Below are 22,738 nucleotides of genomic sequence, written 5' to 3' on the forward strand. Positions count from 1 at the left end.
GTGTGCGGGCAGTCGCCTCCCTGCCATTGGGCCGTGCTGAGCGCGCGTGTGAGGAGAGAGGGTGCAGCTGCCTTCTCCCTTTCCTTGTGGTGAGGGGGCGGAGCCGTCGTTGCCTTCCTGCGATTGGTCCTGCTGAGCGCGTGTGAGGAGAGAGGGTGGGGCCGCCTTCTCCCTTGTGGTGAGCGCGAGGGGGCGCGGCCGTCGTCGCCTCCCTGCCATTGGGCCGTGCTGAGCGCGAGCCTCCGTCCGTCTCGCCTTCGCTTTGTTTTCCAGTGAAGATGAGCCGCTTCCTGAATATTCTGCGCAGTTGGCTCTTCATGGTCTCCGTCATTGCTCTAGGCAACACGGTGCAAAGCTTCCGGGACCACGGCTTCCTGTCGGAAAAGCTGTACACCGGGAGGCCAGAGCTGGGTAAGGCCCGCTACGAGAGAAATGGAAAACCTCTGCAAGAGGTGAAAATGGCTTCCCAAAGGGTAGAACAGGAAGTGATGTAATTTGGGGAGCAGAGGAGAAGTTTTGCTCTGAGGAAGCCACTGGCCAACTTCCTTACTCCAAGGAATAATTTATGAGTTTGAACTTTGGAAGGTTTTTTTCACCACAATGAACACTTAATGGGTTTTTTGAAGTTTATTTTATCACCTTTCTACCAAATGATAGATGATTGAAATCACCTACAGGGAGCATTCCCCGATTTGTGATTTTCTTACTGTTGTACGGTTCTGAGCACCGCTTTGGTTACAAAAGTTGAAATAGGTACTACAGTTCCTTTTTTTGGTTTTGTTGAGAGGTTAAAATGGTGCCAGGTTCGAGCAGTGAAGATCCAAAAGAACAGGTCCTGGCAGTTAGTAGATAGGAGGTCAGGCTGCTTAGAGCAGAGATTAACTGTTGGCTTTCTGGCTTTTTTTCCTTACAGTGAATGGGCTGCAGGCTCGAACCTTTGGGATCTGGACCCTCTTGGCCTCCGTAGTACGCTGCGCCTGTGCCATTGACATACAAAACAAGACGTAAGAGTCCCTCCCCACATGACTGCCATTTCCTTCAGACGTCTCCACTCATGTTGGAAGGCTGTGTTAGCTATAGATAATGATAATAGTGTCTAGCACTAACCATTGGACCATTCCTAACATCTTGTGTGGGGGAGAAGGGTGCTGGGAGCAGCAGAATTCATCTCCCACAGTAGGGGATCACCCTCATTGATAACACATTAAAGTATCTGTCTTGTTCTTACTCTGTATATCTCTTCCCTCTCCCTCCCTCCTGTCCCTGCAGATTATATCACATCACCCTCTGCAGCTTCTTCTTAGCTTTGGCTCATTTTCTCTCCGAGGTGTTTGTGTACAGGACAGCCTCCTTCACCATAGGTGTCATGGCGCCCCTGATGGTGGCTAGTAAGTTCAAGGGATATAGCTTATGTTTTGGGCTATGCATTTTTGGGAGTGTGATTTTATAATGTTTTATATGCACATATACCACTATGCAATTTTACAAGTATGCATGGCACCCCGTGTGCTGTATATGGTTGGAGATGCAATGTACTTGTCTATATTTTATAAAATAGGTAACTATGTGCACAAACTACACCTTTGGGCTATAGGGTCTTGTTCTGAGTACCTGCTCTATGTGGCCTTTTAGAACTTCACACACAGAGTTGTTGGTAATCAGATCTTCAATGCCTATTAAGACTTTACATTCTCTTATCTAAAAAACACACTTAAGAATGCATTAAAGCAGGCGTTTTATTTCACTGATTTACACAACAAAGGATAAACAAAAGAGGCCAAAGTCTTGGCATTTTGATTAGGTGAAATATTGGCACACTTGGTACATGATGATCAGGTTGGCTTTGTGACAGGCAGACACATTGTGTAGAATGTATGAGAAATCTTGGGGACCTGAGAATACTCTTGAAATCGGTTACAATGCTAGAAAAGAATTCATCTTAGTCACTTGGCTCTTTCAGGCTGCTTTACTTATCAGTGGAGGCAATCTCCCAAACTTTTAAGATCCAGTGGGGCATCCATGAAGGCTGCCCAATATCCCCATTATTGTTTCTTTTATTAAGTGCCCCTTTCCTCAACAGCCTACAGAGAGATCCCTCAGTTAAAATAATACATTTGGGACTTGAATCATAAAATGTTTGCTTACATTGCAGATGATACTGTGGTGTTTTTGATAGACCCTGAGAATTCAGTCCTGGAAGTACTGCAAGAATTTAGATCCCAAATGGTGCCTATAACTCTCAAATTGGAACTGCACCACAACTGTGCCATGCCCATTAATATAACTAGAGAAAGTTTCTACCATTTTGCCCTGCACTGAAGTGAGGCTTACCAGTCTGTAATTTCCCGTATCTCCCCTGGAGCCCTTTTTAAAAATCAACGTAACATTGGCCACCCTCCAAACTTCAGGTGCTACAGACGATTTTAGTGACAGGTTACAGATCACTAACAGTGTGCTTTGTGTGTTTTTAATTTTGTGGTTACCATTATGTATTAATAAGATTATATTGTGTGTTTATGTAAAATGGTTGGAAGAAATTGCATTACAATTAGTATTATTATTATGGGAATGGAGTCACGGGCTGAGCTTGGGCAGTTTAGGGTAGAGCTTGGGCGGGGTTACTCGGTTGGTATTTGTTAGGCTTAGGGCAGGGGTGTCAGAGTCCCTCCTCGAGGGCCACAATCCAGTCGGGTTTTCAGGAGTTCCCCAATGAATATATGAGATCTATTTGTATGCACTGCTTTCATTGTATGCTAATAGATCTCATGCATATTCATTGAGGAAATCCTGAAAACCTGACAGGATTGCGGCCCTCAAGGAGGGACTTTGACACCCCTGGCTTAGGGGGTGCATGGCTTGAAAAGGTTGAGAAACACTGCCCTATACTATCGCTTTTAGAATACAACTTCAAGGGGAGGTGGAAGGATCTGTGAGAATATTCGGCCTGTTGTCCTCGGAGAACACTTGCTTTAGTAAGTAATTTTGCTACCATTTTGCCTTGCACTGAAGTGAGGCTTTCCGATCTCCCCTGGAGCCCTTTTAAAAATTGGAATGGATATACTGCTTTTTCTGTACCTGGGGCAATGAAGTGTTAAGTGACTTGCCCAGAAGCACAAGGAGCTGCAGTGGAAATCAAACTCAATTGCTGTAACCACTCAGCCACTCCATTTTTGTTCCTCATTATGCCATTGTATAGATCCATGGTGAGGCCCCACCTGGAATACTGTGTGCAGTTCTGGAGGCCGCATTACCGTAAGGATGTGCTGAGACTGGAGTCGGTCCAGAGAATGGCCACCCAGATGGTCTTGGGACTCAAGGATCTCCCGTACGAGGAACGGCTGGATAAGTTGCAGCTGTACTTACTCGAGGAACGCATAGAGAGGGGTGACATAAGAACATAAGCAATGCCTCCACTGGGTCAGACCTGAGGTCCATCGTGCCCAGCAGTCCGCTCACGTGGCGGCCCAACAGGTCCAGGACCTGTGCAGTAATCCTCTATCTATACCTCTTTATCCCTTTTTCCAGCAGGAAATTGTCCAATCCTTTCTTGAACCCCAGTACCATACTCTATGGCCATCTCTGAGAAAAGGTGAGGAACAGTAACAGTTTAGACTAGAGGGTGAAGAACTTTTGTTCATGAAGGAGAAGCGGGACTTGGATGGGATTATGTGATAATCTTAAGGTGGCCAAACGGCGACATTGATAGCTAGAAGGATGCTACAGTGCATAGGGAGAGATGTGGCCAGTAGGAAAACCAAGTCTCCAACCTGGGGTTGACAACAACCCCAGACTACAAGATGTTCAGAAAGGAAATAAAAACTATAATCTTCAAGAAATCCCTTAATAAAGCTTAATACCTTGATAAAGCTTAACCCCCCTCTTACCATCCCCTCCCTAACCCCGGATCCTACTTTTCCCTCTCTTGGAAACCTTCTCTGATCTAACGTTGTAACCCTTCTTCCATAACTCTTTTTGTAATCCGCTTTGATCGAGACATTCAAGTATCTCACAGGCCGCATCGAGGTGGAAGAAGATATCTTCTTTTTCAAGGGGGCATCCGTGGAAAATCAGGGGTGGGAAACTGCACGGGCACACCAGGAAATTCTTTTTCACTGAAAGTGATCGCTGGAATAGTCTTCCACTTCAGGTTATTGAGGCCAGCAGCGTGCCTGATTTTAAGGCCAAATGGGATAGACACGTGGGATCTATTCACAGAGAAAAGTAGGGGAGGGTCATTGAGGTGGGCAGACTAGATGGGCCGTGGCCCTTATCTGCCGTCTATTTCTATGTTTCTATGTTAACGTGACCATTTATTTTTTTCATTAAAACGGGACATCTATTAATATTCAGTCACGCCCTAGCCCCACCCCCACCCCCAATCCCACCCTAGCCCTGCCCCCGATTTCTTCCATTCATTTTTCATGTACACACAATATCTTATTATTTCATAATGGTAACCATAAAATTAAAAAAAAAAAACACAAAACATTTATATTTTGGGGGGTTTTCAAAGATGTCACCTCAGTAACTATAGAAAAATAGACAAATATAGTGCAAAATATAGACAGCAGATATAAATTCTCAAAACTGACACATTTTGATTACTAAATTGAAAATAAAATCATTTTTCCTACCTTTGCTGTCTGGTGATTTCATGAGTTTGGTTGCGTTTCCTTCTGACTGTGCATCCTTTCTTTCATTTCTTTCTGCACTCAGGCCCAACAATTGTCCCTTTCTATTCCCTCCCTCCTTTCTTCCTATGTCCTTAGTGCACCCAGTGCCTCCTTCCTATGTCTTTAGTACCCCCAGTGCCTCCTTCCTATGTCCTTAGTGCCCCTTTCTATGTCCTTAGTGTCCCCAGCGCCTTCTTCCTATGTCCTTAGTGTCCCCAGCGCCTCCTTCCTATGTCCTTAGTGCCCCAGTGCCTCCTTCCTTAGTGCCCCCAGTTCTCCTTTGTTCCAGGTCTCCCTCTCTCTCCCTCCTCTGTTATGATCTTGCCTTTCTCTGCTCTTCCTCAGGGGCTCTCCCCCTCTTTCTGCACCTACCAAAGTCCTGCTTCTGCCTCCTGTCTTTCCCCTTTGGTCCAGGCCTTTATCTCTCTAGTCTTTCTTCTACTTACAATCCCCCTACCTTCTCTGCCTCTTTCTCTCCTTCCTTCATCCCTCCTTCCTATGTCCCCCCTCACTGCCTGCAAGCCTTTGTCCCACTCCCTCCCAAAAAGCCTGCCGACCTACCTCCCCCAAAGCCAGCCTGCCTGCCTCCATCAAAGCCAGCCTGCATCCCTGCCTACCTCCCCCAAAGTCAGCCAGCGATTGACTGACTGGAACGTCCTCTCCAACGTCAGAATTGACGTCGGGAAGAAGGCTTCTGGGCACGATTAGCTGCAGGAAGGTAAGCAGAGGAGCAGCGGTGGTAGACCGGGGAAGGGGGGGAGTTTAAATCGGGCTGGAAGGGATGCTTTTTTTTTTGGGGTGTGGCAGGAAGGGACAGGAAGCGATCGCCTGTCCCGTTGTTCCCACGCACAGCTTCGGGACGCTATCCTTGAAAACAGGACATTTTGGCGTCCCAAAGCTGTGTGTGGGGACAACGAGACAGGGGAACCGAAAACAGGACGTATGGTCACCTTATCATTACAACAATTTTAAAAGGTGCTCAAAACACACTTAGGATTTTTCCAATTTTTAAATTTTAGCACAACAGCTTATGAATTTAGAGGGGGGGTTGGTAAACTGTGTGGTTAATAATTTTTTTTGCAACTTTATATGTTTTAATCCACCTAGGGTTGAATGGAGTATACATTTTTAAAATAAATATATTTTGGCAAAAGAGATATTTCTAAAATTTGGGCCCCAGCCAGGAAATAAAATTACTTTTGGCTCATAACTGTTTTTAAACATTTCCCTGTCAGTGTTCTCCCCAGAAATTTTTTCCAGCCGGGTGGCATGAAAAAGTAGCCGGGCGGGACAGGGAAATTTGGTGGTAGGGAAAATTAAGGGCTCCTTTTACTAAGCTGCAATAGCGTTTTTAGCACGTGTAGAATTGCCGCGCTACATGGCTAGAACTAACGCCAGCTCAATGCTGGCATTAGCGTCTAGCATGTGCAGCAATTCTGCGCGAGCTAAGCGCACGGTAAAACCGCTATCGCAGCTTAGTAAAAGGAGCCCTAAATGTGTACTCTTTGTATTAGTTAATTATTATTAGTTATTTTCTAATGCTCAATATGACTGCCTTTCTTATTCCATAATTTTTCTATTAAATTTAAGAATAATTAGATATTTGCCCTTTTTCAAATGGTATAGAGCAGTGTCTCTCAAACTTTTTTAACTCCGGTACACTAAATGGAGCAAATGTTTTTTGTGGCACACTAAATGCAGCAAATAGTTTTCATGGCTGGAAAAAATTTCTGGGGAGAACACTGTTGCCGTTAGTTTTCAAGGTCCAATCACGTCAAAGAATAATGCTTATCTGGGCAGTTGTATAATAAAAAGAATGGATAAGATAACATGAGAAGTGAAATTGTCATGAATCAGAGGGATACATAAGTAAGTTCTAAAAGCAGGCTTGTGGATTAAATATAAACCAAGAAGGCAGTGGTGTACCTAGCAAATGTGACACCCGAGGCCCATCGTTTTGTGACATATACCCCATCTGTATGAAAAACATGATTTTTAGTGACAATCCATACATCACACAAGAGCAGAACATCACTACATCCATTGTAAAACTAAACAAGCCAGACTAGTACAGATAATCCTACACAGTCAATCCTAACTGAAAACCATGTCTTTCGAACACAGAAAACACCTTCGCCTAGTTTGGAATATACAAAACTGTAATGTGGTTTTTAGCCATGGAAGTAACAGTTCAGACTCTCATACAATTCTGAGCAGTTACCACCATGGCTGGTGCTAAAAAAACGCTCTACAGTTTTGTGAAAGGGGGGATAAAATAGAAAAATGTAGACAAAGGTTAAATTGAATCACCAAGAAGCTGGACTCTGCATACAGTGCAACACCACAGAAACAGCGATGCATCTCCCCTAAAGTAAAAAAATAAATAAATATAATTTTTTTTTACATTGTCTTCTCTGGTTTCTGCTTTCCTCATAATCTTGTCACTCTCTTCCTTTCATCCACTGTCTACCCTCTCTCTGCCCCTTCTATATGGCATCTTCTCTCCTTGTATTCCCCTTCCATCTCTCCTTTCACCCCTATTATTCTGGCATCCATTTTCTTCCCTTCCCTCCTCCAATGGTCTGGCATCTCTCTCCTCTTCTTCCCTTCCCTCTCCCATACCCCCATGATTTAGCATTTCACTCTCTCCTATCCCTTCCCCCCACTTCCATCAGCATCTGCCCCCTTTTTTTTCCTCCAACCCAACTCCATCCAGTATCCTTCCCCCTTGTGTCTCTCTCTCCTTTCCCTGCACACCAATTCCATCAGCATCTGCCCCCTTTCTCTCCCTCCACCACCCTTCCATACTACCATGACCCCCTTTCTCTCCCTCCACCACCCTTCTATGCTCTTTTCTCCCTCCAAACCAGCAAGGTCCCATGATGCTTCTGTTGCCTCTGCTTCTAGAAGATGTAAGTGACGTTGGAGGGGTGGGCCGGCAGACGCAGGGAGTTGCGGCAAGGTTCCGCAATGACTGCAGCTGCCGGTCCACCCCTTCCAATGTCACTTACGTCTTCCGGAGGCAGAGGCAGCAAATGCAGTCATTATCCCAGGACAAGCAGGCATGATATTCTCACATGTGGGTGACATCATCTACGGAGCCCCAGCGCGGACAGCTTTTCAAGCAAACTTGATTGAAGTTTCAAGTTTGCTACACTGCACCACGCATGTGCATGCCTTCTTGCCCACTAGAGGGCGCATCCCACCTCGTGGTCCTCAGTTCAGTCTTTTCCGCGGAGCCAGAAACCCTGTGGAAATTGTGCTCTCTTCGATTTTGCCTTCTGACACCGCGGCTGAGTGTTTCTTTCTCGGTCGCTGTGCTTAATTTGTTTTTTTATTTGTTTGTGTATCAGTTTTCGTCGGAAAAAAAAAAAAGATTTTCTGTTCGGCTCCGGGGGCTCCCGGTAGCCGCGGCCGCTGGACCTCGTTCGTTCCCGGCCGTTTTTTGTGTCCATGTCCCGTCCCTTGACGGGCTTTAAAAAGTGCACCCGGTGCGATCGGCTCCTTTCGATCACCGATCCCCACCGGTGGTGCTTACTTTGTCTGGGCCCTGAGCACCCGACCGATTCCTGTACTCGGTGCTCTACTTTTCAAACCAGGGCCCTCCGCCGCCGTCGTGCTCGGATGGCGGAGCTCTTTGCGGTGGACACCGGGGCGGGGAAGGCCTCGACTTCGGCCTTGGCTTCGGCCCCAGCCTTGACCTCGGCCTCGTCGCCCTCGACCTCGCCCCGACAGCCCGCTTCGTCGAAGCCGGTCTCCTCGACCCCGAAGCTGACGAAGGGTAAGTCCTCACTTCCGTCTTCTCTTCCAGCGAAGAAGCCATCCTCAGGATCATCGACGGGGGCGGGTGGGTCGTCCTCGGCCCCACCCCGAGCGTCTAAGTCGGGTGCCCCGCGGGAATACTCGAGACCGAGGTCGCCCTCGAGGGAGCACCCGCCGGCCCCGGATCTACCTGCCATGATGGCGGTACCGGCCTTTCAGGACTTACTCCGTGCGCTCATTACCTCGGAGCTTTCCGGCGCCCTCGCGCACCTCCAGCCGCCTTCGGAGGCCCCCGCGTCGGCGGCCTCGGTCTCGGTACCCTTGACTTCGGCCCCCGGGACGGCTTCGGCCTCGGCCCCGGCCTTGCCCTTGACCTCGGCTGACCAGCCTGACCGGAGCGTGCGGCCTCGGGACAAGGGGCGGAGGGTTCGGAGGATCTCTTCCTCTTCGTCCTCATCGAGGTCCTCCAGGGGCTCCTCGCCCTCGGGTCGGCCTCGGGCGAAGCGTCGGTCGAGGAAGCCCAAACGTCAACGGGTCTCTCCTCGACGACGCGGTCGCTCCTCGGCGACCGGGGCCGAGACCCTTCGGGTCTCCGAGCTTCGCCTCGATAATCCGAGGCTTCTCCGCTCCTCCGAGGTTGAGTACTCGAGGGACTCTTCGCCGAGACGGAGGGGGCGTGCCTCGGTCCCTCATACCCCGGGGACTTCCCGCAGGGGTTCCTCGGGGCATGGCCGGTCCCCGACCCCGTCGAGGTTGCTTGGTGCGGCCTCTTGGGGTTCGGGCTCGGGCACGGGGAAGGAACCTCGTTATTCCCGTGAAGCTTCCCCTTCCTTCTTGGCGACGAGGGCTTCTCGTTCTCCCTCGCCTCCTTCGAAGCCCTCCTCCTTTTCAAGATTTGTGCTTGATATGGGGAGGGCTTTAGACCTTGATCTGGCGGCTGGGTCTCAATACACGAAGGAATTATTGGAGGAGCAGGATTTGCACTCTCCTCCCAGAGAGACCCCCCGGCTGCCTCTTAACAAGGTTCTACACCAGACCTTTCTGAGGAACTTGGACTCCCCTCTTACAGTCACAGCTGTTCTGTCTAAGATGGAGTCTAAATATCGCACAGTCCCCTGCAAGGGATTCGATAAAGCCCAGTTGTCTCACCAGTCGTTGCTGGTGGAGTCGGCGTTGAAGAAGTCCCAGCCTTCTCGGGTCTCTGCGCCAGTCCCCCCCCGGGCGGGAGGGGCGGACCCTGGACAAGTTTAGTCGTCGCCTCTATTCCAATTCCTTGATGGCCGCCAGGGTCCTTAATTACGCATTCACCTTCTCCTCCTATTTAAGGCAGATGGTGAAGGCATTGCCCAGGTATTATGGATCACACAGTCTACGATGCCTTTGAGTTGGCCTCTCGCGTATCCGCCTTTGCGGTGGCAATGCGCCGTCTCGCATGGCTCCGTACTTTGGATATGGACCCGAACTTGCAGGAACGTCTGGCCAACCTCCCCTGTGTTGGCTCCGAGTTGTTCGACGAGTCCTTGGAGGCGGCGACCAAACGCTTGCCGAACATGAGCGCTCTATTGCCTCATTGGTCCGTCCTAAACCCCGGGCTCCGCCGCAGAAGCCATTTAGACCTCCTCCGCGGCGGTACCCGCAGAAGTCGACGCCGGCCTTCTCGAGGCCTCCGCCCCGGCGTTCCCAGCAGCAGGGCAGAGCGTCCCAACCAAAGCCTCAGGCGCAAGGAGCGTCTAAACCCGCTCCGTCTTTTTGACGTGATGCGCGGTTGGGGGCGGGCCCCCTCCGCACTGTCGAAGGACCCCACTTCCTATCGGGGGCCGATTGCAGGCCTTCCTTCCAGCCTGGGCCGAGATCACATAGGACACATGGGTGCTCCGGATCATCTCCGAGGGTTACTCACTAAACTTTTTAGCCAGGCCGCCAGAACATCCGCCGGGGGCTTCTCTTGGCTGTCAAGACCTGCTTCCTCTTCTTTTATCGGAAGCCCAATCCTTGTTGAGCCTTCGGGCGGTGGAGCCTGTTCCCCCGAACCAAAGGGGACGGGGGTTCTACTCCCGGTACTTTTTGGTCCTGAAGAAGACAGGGGACTTACGCCCGATTCTGGACCTCCGGAAGCTCAACAAGTTTCTTGTCCGGGAGAAGTTCCGTATGTTATCCCTCCCAGTCCTGTACCCTCTGTTAGAATCGGGGGACTGGATGTGCTCCCTGGACCTAAAGGAAGCATATACTCATGTTCCGGTGCATCCCGCCTTCCGCCAGTACTTACGGTTCCAGGTGGGGGAGTTGCACCTCCAATATCGAGTCCTTCCCTTCGGGCTGGCCTCGTCTCCTCGGGTCTTTACGAAGTGTATGGTGGTGGTCGCGGCTGCCCTAAGATCCCAGGGGCTGCAGGTCTTCCCCTACCTGGACGATTGGCTGATCAAGGCTTCATCCTGGGAGGGGGTTATCTCAGCGACCCGACAGACTATCATTTTTCTCCAACGTCTGGGGTTCGAGGTAAATTTTCCCAAATCGCAGTTGTGCCCGGCTCAATCCCTTCAGTTTATCGGGGCCGTGCTGGACACGGTTCGCCTTCGTGCTTTCCTGCCCTCGTCGAGACTGGAGGCTCTGCTTCGCCTGGCCCGTCAGATTCTACGGCAGCGCTCCGTCTCTGCTCACCGGCTGATGATTCTTCTCGGCCACATGGCTTCGACAGTTCATGTTACGCCGTTTGCCCGATTGCATCTGAGACTCCCTCAGTGGACCTTGGCTTCCCAGTGGCGTCAGGATCGAGACCCGCTCTCCCTTCCTGTAACGGTCACTCCTTCCTTGAGACGATCGCTCCGTTGGTGGACCAACTCTTCCAATCTTTCCGGGGGTTGGCTCTTTCTAGTCCCTCCACATCACAAGGTCCTGACCACGGACTCTTCGGAGTACGCGTGGGGGGCTCACCTCGACGGTCTGCGGACTCAAGTGCTATGGTCGGCGGAGGACCGTCTTTGTCACATCAATGTGTTTGAGCTTCGGGCCATTTTTCTGGCAGCTCGAGCATTCTGTCATCTGCTGCGCGATCAGGTGGTCCTGGTATGGACGGACAACCAAGTGGCAATGTATTATGTGAACAAGCAAGGGGGGACAGGCTCTTGGTCCCTGTGCCAGGGAAGCCTTGCGCCTTTGGGAATGGGCGACCTCCCAGAACATCTTCCTGCGAGCGGTTTACATTCAGGGAGAAAAGAATTGTCTTGCCGACAAACTCAGTCGCCTTCTTCAGCCGCACGAGTGGTCGCTAAACTCCCGAGTTCTGCGCGAGGTCTTCGACCGCTGGGGGACTCCTCAGGTGGATCTGTTTGCCTCCCCGGAGACTCGCAAACTGCCCCTCTATTGTTCCCGGATATACTCCCAAGACCGTCTCAAGGCAGATGCCTTCCTTCTCGACTGGGGAGGGAGATTCCTTTATGCGTTTCCTCCTTTTCCTCTGATCTTGAGGACGTTGGTTCACCTCAAGTCATCCAGAGCCACTATGATTCTCATTGCGCCTCGTTGGCCTCGTCAGCACTGGTTTTCCCTGCTCCTTCAACTCAGTGCCAGGGAGCCTCTTCTTCTGCCGTTTTTTCCCTCTCTGCTGTCTCAGAGTCGGGGTTCGCTGTTGCATCCCAATCTTCAGTCATTGCATCTGACGGCTTGGTTCCTTTCCCCCTGACTTCGGCGGTCAGGGAGGTGTTGGAAGCCTCGCGCAAGGCCTCGACTCGTCTTTGTTATTCCCAGAAGTGGACCAGATTTTCATCCTGGTGTACCTCTCACCATCTGGATCCGAGTTTGGTTCCGGTGGCCTCGGTTCTGGAATATTTGTTGCATTTGTCCAAGTCTGGGCTGAAGACGACTTCCATCCGGGTGCATCTCAGTGCTATTGCTGCTTTCCATCGGCATCTGGAGGGACGTTCTCTCTCTCTTCATCCTCTGGTGGTTCGTTTCATGAGGGGTTTGGTTAATGTTAATCCTCCTCTGAAACCTCCTCCGGTAGTTTGGGATCTTAATGTGGTCTTGGCTCAGCTGATGAAGCCTCCTTTTGAGCCGATTGACAAGTCTCTTCTTAAGTTTCTCACTTGGAAGGTGGTCTTTTTACTTGCGCTCACGTCTGCTCGTCGGATTAGTGAGCTCCAGGTTTTGGTTGCAGACCAGCGCTTTACTGTGTTCCATCATGACAAGGTGGTTCTTCGCACCCATCCTAAATTTCTACCTAAGGTTGTGTCTGATTTCCACCTCAATCAGTCTATTGTTCTTCCGGTGTTCTTCCCGAAGCCCCACTCTCATCCTGGGGAGGCGGCGCTTCACACGCTGGACTGTAAGAGGACGTTGGCTTTTTATCTCCAACGTACCAAGTCTCATCGGAAGGTTCCTCAATTGTTTTTGTCCTTTGATCCTAATCGTCTGGGACATCCTATTTCCAAGCGCACCTTGTCCAACTGGCTAGCGGCTTGTATTTCTTTTTGCTACGCTCAGGCTGATCTCACGCTCCATGGTCGAGTCACGGGGCATAAAGTCCGGGCGATGGCAGCTTCTGTTGCTTTCCTCCGGTCTACTCCTGTGGAGGACATATGTAAAGCTGCCACTTGGTCTTCGGTTCATACGTTCACCTCACACTACTGTCTGGACACTTTGTTCAGAAGCGACAGCCGGTTTGGCCAGTCGGTGTTACGTAATCTGTTTTCCTAAATTGCCATCCTCCCACCTGCCCTTTTTTGGTTGGCTTGGAGGTCACCCACATGTGAGAATATCATGCCTGCTTGTCCTGGGATAAAGCACAGTTACTTACCGTAACAGGTGTTATCCAGGGACAGCAGGCATATATTCTCACAACCCGCCCTCCTCCCCGGGGATGGCTTCTTTGCTTTGTTATGGAACTGAGGACCACGAGGTGGGATGCGCCCTCTAGTGGGCAAGAAGGCATGCACATGCGTGGTGCAGTGTAGCAAACTTGAAACTTCAGTCAAGTTTGCTTGAAAAGCTGTCCGCGCTGGGGCTCCGTAGATGACGTCACCCACATGTGAGAATATATGCCTGCTGTCCCTGGATAACACCTATTACGGTAAGTAACTGTGCTTTGCGGGACCTTCTGCACTTCAATGCGGCTGCTGACTCTGCTTCAGAATAAGTACATCAGCTGCACTGAGGTGCAGGTGCCATTTAGAGCAGCTCAGAAGGTTCTGGATCCAGCCGGCTGTGTACCCCCCTAGGGCTGGCACCCGGGGTGGTCTGCCACTGTATAAGGGGACAAAAAATAATAAAAAGAATGGATAACTTGACCGATTTAGACATGTCATACAATTATAACCACAAAAATGTCATAAAATGTAATTCTAAACTCAAAAGACTCCAGACGAAAAGCAGACTATAGAAAGGAAACAAGAAAAGACCAAACCCATAGTACTAAGATCCAAATGCTAAAATCAGACATGTCCATTATGAAGAGAAGTGTGGATCACCGCTAATTATAACGAGTGAGTCTTTAAATTATGAGACGTAACGGATAGCCAGACCTTGTGGACAGAAGTGACAAATACTGGAGACAAAACCAGAGCACCGTGATGAAACTTGAATATGGATACCTATTTATACTTTTCAGTAAAATTGCGATGCGAACATGTCATAGAAAAGAATAAATAATGTGTAAACTAAAAACCAAGAATAACATATTGTAATATCGAACTTAGAATTAATGAAATAACATGGCTAAAAGAATTTAACCCCCCCCCTAAAATAGGGCATATACATACTTAAAATGATGGCTGGTTATAAACAGTATGCCTAGACTATATAGACTTAAACAGGGCAAAAGTAAACGTATGGGAAATGAACAGCTGATAATACAGTGTATCTTGAAAACATAAGCCAATAGTAGCTCAAAGACAAGCCGACCGAGTAGATGAAAAGTGAAACCTGGGAAAGATCTAAATTATTGTTCAAATGAGCTTCTATTAAAACCAAAGAATAAAACCACAGCACTCTGGAAAGTAAAAAAGGGAGAGTAAAATGGACTTACCGAAAAGGTCTCTGCACTGATTAGATAAACTCGTACGCAGAATAAATGTGAACACGCGACTGGGGCTATGATATTTGATCCGTTGAAAGAGGCGCCAAAAAAGTGTCGGCAGTGGATTGGATGCACACTGATAGGGGAGGGGCATCGGGCTGTTAAAAAAGGCTGCTTTAATAAATAAATGAAAATACTGGTGAAAAACTGAATAAAAACCCAAAACCATGATAAAATGCCGAACCTGACTGCAAGTGGTAGTGAAAGTAGCATAAGGCACCCGTAGTACTATTAGTGCCAGAGCTGCTTAGAATAAAGAACCGTGCTGTACATGAGGAGATAAGATGTAAAGTGCTGGCCCCTCACTGCACCACTTGATAAAACTAAGGAGCGATGTTCTAGAGCAGGGGTGCCCACACTTTTTGGGCTTGCGAGCTACTTTTAAAATGACCAAGTCAAAATGATCTACCAACAATAAAAATTTTTAAAAACACAAAGCACACTGTGCGCATAAAAAATGTTAATTATCATTCCTATTCCGGGTTTTTTTCAAAGAGGTCAAGGCAGATGACTCTATGTACTGTCACCTCAATAACAAATATATCCCCCTCCCTTTTTACTAAACCACGATAGCAGTTTGTAGCGTAGGGAGCTGCGCTGAATGCCCAGCGCTGCTCTCAAAGCTCATAGGCTCCCTGTGCTAAAAACCACTATTGCAATTTAGTAAAAGGGGACCATAGTGTAAAATATAGACAGCAGATATAAATTCAGACACATTTTGATCACTAAATTGAAAATAAAATTATTTTTCCTACCTTGTCTGGTGATTTCATGAGTCTCTGGTTGCACTTTCTTCTTCTGACTGTGCATCCAATCTTTCTTCGCTTCTTTCAGCCTGTATGCTTCCTCTCCTCCAGACCTTATTCCCTTCTCCGACTTTTTCTTCCTCTCCCTGCCCTTTCTTTCTTTCTCTCTTCATGCCCCCTCTTTTTTTCTGTTTCTCTTCTTTCCTTCTGTCTCCCTGCCTGCCCTCTTTCTTTCTTTCTCCTTGCCCTCCCCCAAGCCACTGCCAATGCCGCTGCCATCGGGGAAAAGGCCCCCAAGCCGCCGCCATTGGATAACAGGCCCCAAAGCTGCCGCCGCCACCCCAAGCTCTCTCTACTTCCCTGCTTCGGGCCAACCAGCATTCCTCTCCCCGACGTCAATTCTGCCATCGGAGAGGAAGGCTGATCGGCCCAAGATCGCAATGACCTATTGGGAGAAATGCGGCCGGGTCCTGCCTTCGCGGAAACAGAAAGTAGGCAGGACCCAGCAGCAAGAAGAGCAAATTGTAAGCTTCACTGACCTGTCTCCCGCCTTAGCCCGTAGCAAACGCATGCTTTGGGGCTCTAACATGTGCGTGCCGGCTTCCCTTCTCTCTCCCCCCCCCCCCCCCGGACATAACTTCCGGTTTCGAAGGGAAGCCGGCAAGCACATGTTAGAGCCCCAGAGCATAAGTTCGCTACTGGCTAAGGTGTGAAATCTCCAAGCCGTTTTTGGTTTTTTTTTTTAATGTTGAGCAGCAGCAGCAGAATTTAGCTGGGCGGTCATCTAAATTACCCGGGCGAACCGCCCGGCTAAAAGGCCCTAGGGAGAATACTGCCTGTTTTCTCCCCAACTGCAGTATATTTATCTTCTACCTGTTGGTCATGGTGGCATGGCCTGCCCTACACTGTACATATTTAACTTTGTGTAGGCACCACAGCTGTTAGTAATTACATTTTGGCTGGCCAGTATTTTTCTTGATTTTGTATGGACTTTGCTGTGCTTTTTGAGTAGTTTAGAGGCTGCAGTTGTCCTTTCTCTCTCTTGTTATGGACACCAGCAACTCCACTATGAGAGAGATCTGCATTTAATTGATCATGACTATCCTCATCTTCTCTGTCCTCTTTAGGTTTCTCTATCCTGGGAATGCTGATTGGCTTCCAGTACCTGGAAGTGCTGCAGGAACAGGAGGTGCCACGGAGCAAGAAGAGGAACTGAAACCGGACTCCCTTCTCCTGCCCCTCCATCCTTTGGACAAGTTTTATAGCTATAGCCATTAGGACGGATCTTCCTCCAGCCTCCACTCTTCTCATTACAACAAACATTCAAGGACAAGCTTAGGGTCATGTGCCTGCACTCTGATTTTCAGACCTGGAGGTGGGGTATCCTTGACCACATAGGGCATTGCCAGGTCTTGGGCTAAGTCTATTTTCTAGTGACATCCTCACTTGTATAAGTATATAGTTGCATTGTCCTGCAAGAGTTGTACATGCTTGTTTCCCATGCCTTTGTTATTACAAGATTAAGCCAGCATTGTGTGAGTATCAAACAATGAGAATAACAGCCAGAGTATAATATTCTTTACTGAAAATTTTAAAGTGCTATATTTTTGTTAGACACCAGGAGTGCTCTTTACCATAAAATACAAGCTAGCAACCATGGGGGGAAAGCCTGATTTATCAAACATTGAAAAAGGCCTGATCATTGGCTACCCGGCCAAGGGTGACAGCATTTCAGAAACGGCAGAGTTTGTGAACTGTTCACAGGCAACTGTAGTCAAAGTGTTTCCTGAGTGGATAAATGGAACCTTTTTGATACCCCATCGTGGTAACTGGGGCACCATAAGCCATCAGTGCAAGACATGAATGTCAGCTGTGCAGGTTGGAGTGGGCCGATGGCATGCTACCATGGAGCAACTCACCGTTCAAATGAGCCAGGGGACTTCCAGATGTGTGTCCAAAACAACTGCCACGACACCAGTTGCGAATGGGGCTTTGGAACAGATGGCTGATGACTATAACCATGCTCATGTGGGTTTATCGCAAAAAGTGGCCACAATTTTCACAGGAGTACCGATGTTAGACTTGCATTGACTTGCAAAGGGTTGCCTTCCATGAGTCACATTTTGAGCTCCATCTAACAAATGGACATTAGCGTGTTAGACATAAAATCACCCAGAACAAACACCCAGCAACCACTGGACATACGCATGGTGGTGGCGGCACTCTCAACTGATGAGGGTATATCTCTATCCTTGCTAATCAAGTAAACCCACCATACATGTTGACAGGCTTCCTTATGGCCAATGGGTTCTTTCAACAGAACAATGCTATATATCATATTGCCAGAATTGTTTGCGAGTGGTTCACAGAGCACAACCACGACTTTGACTTCAGCTACTTACCTGAGTTCTGAATTCCCCAGGCCTTCTTAACCCAATTGAGCACATTTGGGACCATCTTAAAAGACATGTTCGAGGACTTGATCGGTAAGGGAGAGATGTCGCCAGCTGAAGAGTGGGTCAAACAGGAGAAACTTTATTCATAGTTTAACTTGTGTATGATTCTATTTATGATTTGGTTAGATGCTTGATAAAGGCAATTCCTGCTGAAACACTGTCAGTGTCAAATATTGTAACTATCATGAAAGTTTTTCCTGTTTGACCCACACTTGAGCTCATGAGTCCTGTGTTTGTTCTGCTGCATTCGTCATCGAAGTCTCAGGCAAAATTTTCTCCAGTGTGAGGACTGGATCCACCATACACCTGTGAGCAGCTGTTGGATGCACTGCAGTCTGCTTGGCTTCAGATACCTCTAACAACCATCCAGCATCTTATCGAGTCACTCTCTCGGTGTCTGGCTGCTGTCCGTGCTGCCAGAGTCAGTTATTCTGGATATTAGAAGGTCATAATAATGTGACTCAACTGTGCATATTACTGCTGGATTGAGCAAGCTGTTCTAGATACTCCTGTATAGGGTCAATGAGTGGATTTTGAGTCAAAAAAGCATAGAAATGCATTCACTTGTACATAAGATTAAAATGTAAAGATTTATCTCCACTTACCTACCTGCCCCCCAACTGTCTAGCATCTTTCCTTCCCTGCCTGTTCCCCATCTTGTGTCCCTAATATGTCCCCTCCCCAGGTACCATCTCTCCTTATGCTCCTCACTCCAGCCCCAAGGTCATTGCAGCAAACTCTCTTACTGGTACTTGAGCAATGTTGCCTTGCTATCTACTGTCCTCCCTTCTGCTTGAGGCCAGAGGTAACCCAAGAATTGACTGCACCTGGCAGGAAAAAAAGACAAGCAGCACGAGGAAGAGATTAACGGTGACACAGTTGGAAGTACCAGCAAGTACAGTACCTGCTGCGCTGACCTTCCTAGGGAAGGGGCAATACTGGACACACAGAAGGAGAGTACAGAAGGAAAAAGGAGATATAGGGCAGGGTGAAAAAAAAAAGAGGTGATCCTCAGTATGGAGTAGAAATTCACAGTATGCATGTCTAAGTTGAACTTGGTTTCATGCTCAGATTTTGGGTTTCAATTTCTTGACTTATATAATAGGAAATTTCAGAATTAACAAGTTAATGAATAGAAATTCAGTCTTATAAATATGTTTGTTTATATCATGGGGGGGTCATCATTCATATTTCCTTATTTCCACTTACTGCAATGATGTACTTTCCTGTTGTGTCAGGCATCAGTCCACATTGGCATTAAATTTATTTTTTCCTTCTTACAGGTTAGGATGTTATAGAGAATGACACAGGGACAAATTTGTCCCTGTCCCTGCGGAATCTAACGTCATCCCCATCTAGACCTGTCCCATGGCTGCATTCTCTGTCCAAGCCTCCAACACTTATGATTTTAAAGTGTGTGAGGCTTGTACAGACGAGGACAGAACTTGGGATAGGGATGGAGACAGATCTCATGGAGAAAGGGACAAACTTGTCCCCATGTCCTGTGGATGCACTGGAATGCACAGTTAGGATATTGCTAGTATATTTGCTTTTCAGTGATTGAAGCTTCTCTTTTATATTACTGTGCAAGATTTTAACATTTTATTTATTTATTAGGTTTTCTATACCGTTCTTCCCAGGGAGCTCAGAACAGTTTAGATTAATTTTTTCAAGTACTCAAAGCATGTTTCCTGTCTGTCCCGGCGGGCTCATAATCTATCTAATGTTCCTGGGGCAATAGAGGGATTAAATGACTTGCCCAGGGTCACAAGGAGCAGTGTGGGTTTGAACCTACAACCTCAGGGTGCTGAAGCTGTAACTTTAACCACTGTGCCACACACCTATGTAACCCTCAAGGTTGGACAAGTTCCTGCTGAATCAAAATGAATGCAGGTAGGACTGGTCTCGGTTAGGGCACTGGTCTTTGATCTGGGGGCCGCCGCGTGAGCGGACTCCTGGGCGCAATGGACCACTGGTCTGACCCAGCAGCGGCTGTTCTTATTTCTCAAAACACATTATTTCTGGACTTCCACATCCAGGGTGGGCTCAAACTCCTCTCCATCATTACTCTGTTCTCTGAGAGAAGGCCCTGTAGATGGTAGCTGGGTTAACTGGAGAACAATTTTTGAGAGAACATATTTAGCACTCGCTCCTCTTATTACCAAATCCATTACTCATGTTAGAAATTTTCCCTGGTTTACACCATCTCATAGAGAACTCAAGCAAACAAGTAGGAAACTTGAGTGTAAATCTAATTTAGACTTAAACTTAATTTGAGGCTCGCTATAAAAATATATAATTTTGAGCTGAGAAAGGCAAGAACAAACTATTATGGCAGTAAAATCATCAATTCTAATCACCAAAGTGATACTCTATTTAGACTCTGGCGTACATTAACAAGTCATACCCATAAATCTCTTCAGGTTTCACCTGCAGATTCTCTTGCTTCTTTTTTTGAAGATAAAATCATTATCATTAGGAATTCTCTCTACAGTGGACTTTGGTCTTTTGTCAAACTACAAGTTTATTTAAAATTTCTTATACTGCTCAATCGGGCTGAGTAGTGTACAATAAAAATAAAGCTTACAATGCTAAAACCATGTTAGAACTTGACAATAAAATTGACAGGGTAGTTTAATACTGATACCAGCAGATCATTTCTGGCACTCATTTGACTTGGTATCTGAGTCCTAAGTTGCAAAATTATGCGCAAAATTGAGGAGATGTAAATGTACCCTTGATCCTTTTCCCTCTTATCTTTTAGTTAATATTCCATCTCAAGCAATCAATTAGCTGACTACATTACTAAACTGCATTAGAAATAGGGTCATTCTCGCATGACATTGGTATAATTAGCTTTACCCCTCTCTTGAATAAACTAGACCTTAACCCAACTGTCATTTCCCACTATAGACCAATTGCAAATATACCTCTTCTAACTAAACTTATGGAATCAATTATTGCCAGTCAGCTCTCAAGTTACCTGGAGAAATTTTCCATCCTTTTACCTTTCCAGCATAGGTTCCACCTGAATTTCAGCACAGAAACCCTTTTGGTTTCTCTCCTTTCTAAGATCCAGCAGTTACAATCTTGTAAGAAACATGCTCTTACTTCAGTTCAATATGTCTGCAGCTTTTGACATAGTCAATCAGAATATTCAGCATTACTGCTCTCAGACATTGGCCTTGATCAGACTGTCTTGATAAATTTCTGTCCTCCCGTTCTTACTCAGTTAATATGAAAGGATCTAATTCAAAATCTTGGAGAGCCCTTTGTGGTGTTCCCCAGGGCTCCCCATTGTCTCCAATCTTATTTAACATCTACATGAGTACTTTGAAATACTATGGCTTGACTATTCGGGAAACTTAACGTACGCTGATGACATTTTCATATTACTTGAGGTTGATCCAGATGTTAATCCAACACCCAATATTATCCATTGAATTGCTAAGCTTCGGTCCTGGGCGATGATGGTTCAGATGAAATTGAATGCTGCTAAGACCAGACTACATGGGTCGTATCTTAGAGTTCAATTTAAGTGTGTTTGTATTGCATTTAAAATTCTCTTTGTCATCTTTATTACTTTGGTTCCTTTAGATTGGAATATACACAGATCTCATCTCACTAGGAGTTCAAATAAATTAAAACTTACATTTCCTTTCCTTAGGGGTAAAAACAGAACTCTCAAGAGATTCAGCTGCTTTCACTTAGAAGTCTAGGCCCCTTGGTTTTATTTCAGAAAGCTCTGAAAACTTTCTTGTTTACTAAACATTTTGGAAACTAAGACATTCTTCTATATTTATCTTCTATAATAAAACCCTAAGCGCACATGCGCACTTAGGACAGCGTGTTCCCTGACAGTATGGTGTCCCTCTGTGCTGAATTCCATTTTCGAACACGGAGGTAGGGAACACGTGCCCCTCCCCCCAAGCCCACATTTTGCCATCCTAATGTCTCATGTTTGGCCTTTGCACTGTTTAGATTTAGGAACAGCCTTTGTAAGTATCACATGCAGTAACTGTAAGAATTTTAGCAATACTTGTCCTGTCACCTGCAGCATTAGTGCACGTCTTTCCCGTTAGCCAGCTTCTCTCCCTTCAAGATTACTGACAATTTTGCTGTGCTTTCCCCATCCTTGTGCTCCTGCTATGGGAATTCTGGTTTAGGATTAATTTATCCCAGGTTTTTTTCACCACAATGAACATTTTGAACCTTTGAAGGATAATAACACAGGGAAGCTTTTCCATTCCACTTTGAAGGACATGGCAGCACCAGCAGATTCCAGATACTGGGGCCAGTACTGTTCTAAAAAGGATGTGGCTGTGCCCTAAACCACAGTTCTTCAACTGCCGGTCCGCGGACCGGTGTCGGTCCGCAGAAAATTTCTGTCGGTCCGCACAGGACCGGTGTGATCCAGTCGGCAGATAAATTTCCAGCATACTAACGGGGGGGGGGGGGAGGCGGTCCGCCCCGGGTGCCAGACCTGAGGGGGTGCTCCCGGCCTTGCCGTTCACTCCCCCCCACCCCCGAAGGACCGCTCACCCCACTGACCTTCCTGCACCACCTATGAAGCAGCCTGCAGCAGGATCGCGATGTCAGCGATCCCTGAGCTGCTTGAGCACTGCTTCCTGCGCTGCGGTCCCGCCCCTCTGATGTCAGAGGAGGGGCGGGACCGCAGCGCAGGGATCGCTGACATCGTAATTCTGCTGCGGGCTGCTTCATAGGTGGTGCGGGGAGGCCAGGGGGGCGAGCGGTCCTTCGGGGTGGGTCGGGGCATCAGGCCTTCAGGGTGGGGCTGGCAGGCAGGCTTTCAAGGGGGAGGGGGGTGACAGGCAGGCCTTCAAGGGGGGGACAGGCCTTCGGGGGTGTGCAGACCTTCAAGGGGGAGGGACAGGCTTACAAGGGGGAGGGGACAGGCAGGCCTTCAGGGGGGGACAGGCCTTCAGGGGGGGTGCAGACCTTCAAGGGGGGGGACAGGCCTTCAAGGGGGTGCAGGCCTTCAAGAGGGGGCAGGCAGACCTTTAAGGGGGG

At 47.8% G+C, this 22,738-nt stretch overlaps 1 protein-coding gene across 2 annotated transcripts; it reads left to right on the plus strand.

Annotated features, from left to right (window-relative positions):
- The first annotated feature begins 129 nt into the window (after nucleotides 1–129).
- On the plus strand, nucleotides 130–18,906 carry ERG28 (ergosterol biosynthesis 28 homolog). Of its 2 annotated transcripts, XM_033951295.1 has the most exons (4): nucleotides 240–411; nucleotides 914–1,004; nucleotides 1,270–1,388; nucleotides 16,379–18,906. In XM_033951295.1, the coding sequence occupies exons 1-4, from the start codon at nucleotides 279–281 to the stop codon at nucleotides 16,465–16,467; spliced, it is 432 nt and encodes a 143-aa protein (XP_033807186.1). In that variant the 5' UTR covers nucleotides 240–278; the 3' UTR covers nucleotides 16,468–18,906. The 2 variants fall into 2 exon arrangements, with proteins under 2 accessions (XP_033807187.1, XP_033807186.1); XM_033951296.1 differs by lacking the exon at nucleotides 1,270–1,388 and having other exon boundaries at nucleotides 130–411.
- Nucleotides 18,907–22,738: the final 3,832 nt, after the last annotated feature.

This window comes from Geotrypetes seraphini, chromosome 7 (genome assembly GCF_902459505.1).
Source record: "Geotrypetes seraphini chromosome 7, aGeoSer1.1, whole genome shotgun sequence".
Classification (NCBI taxonomy): domain Eukaryota; kingdom Metazoa; phylum Chordata; class Amphibia; order Gymnophiona; family Dermophiidae; genus Geotrypetes; species Geotrypetes seraphini.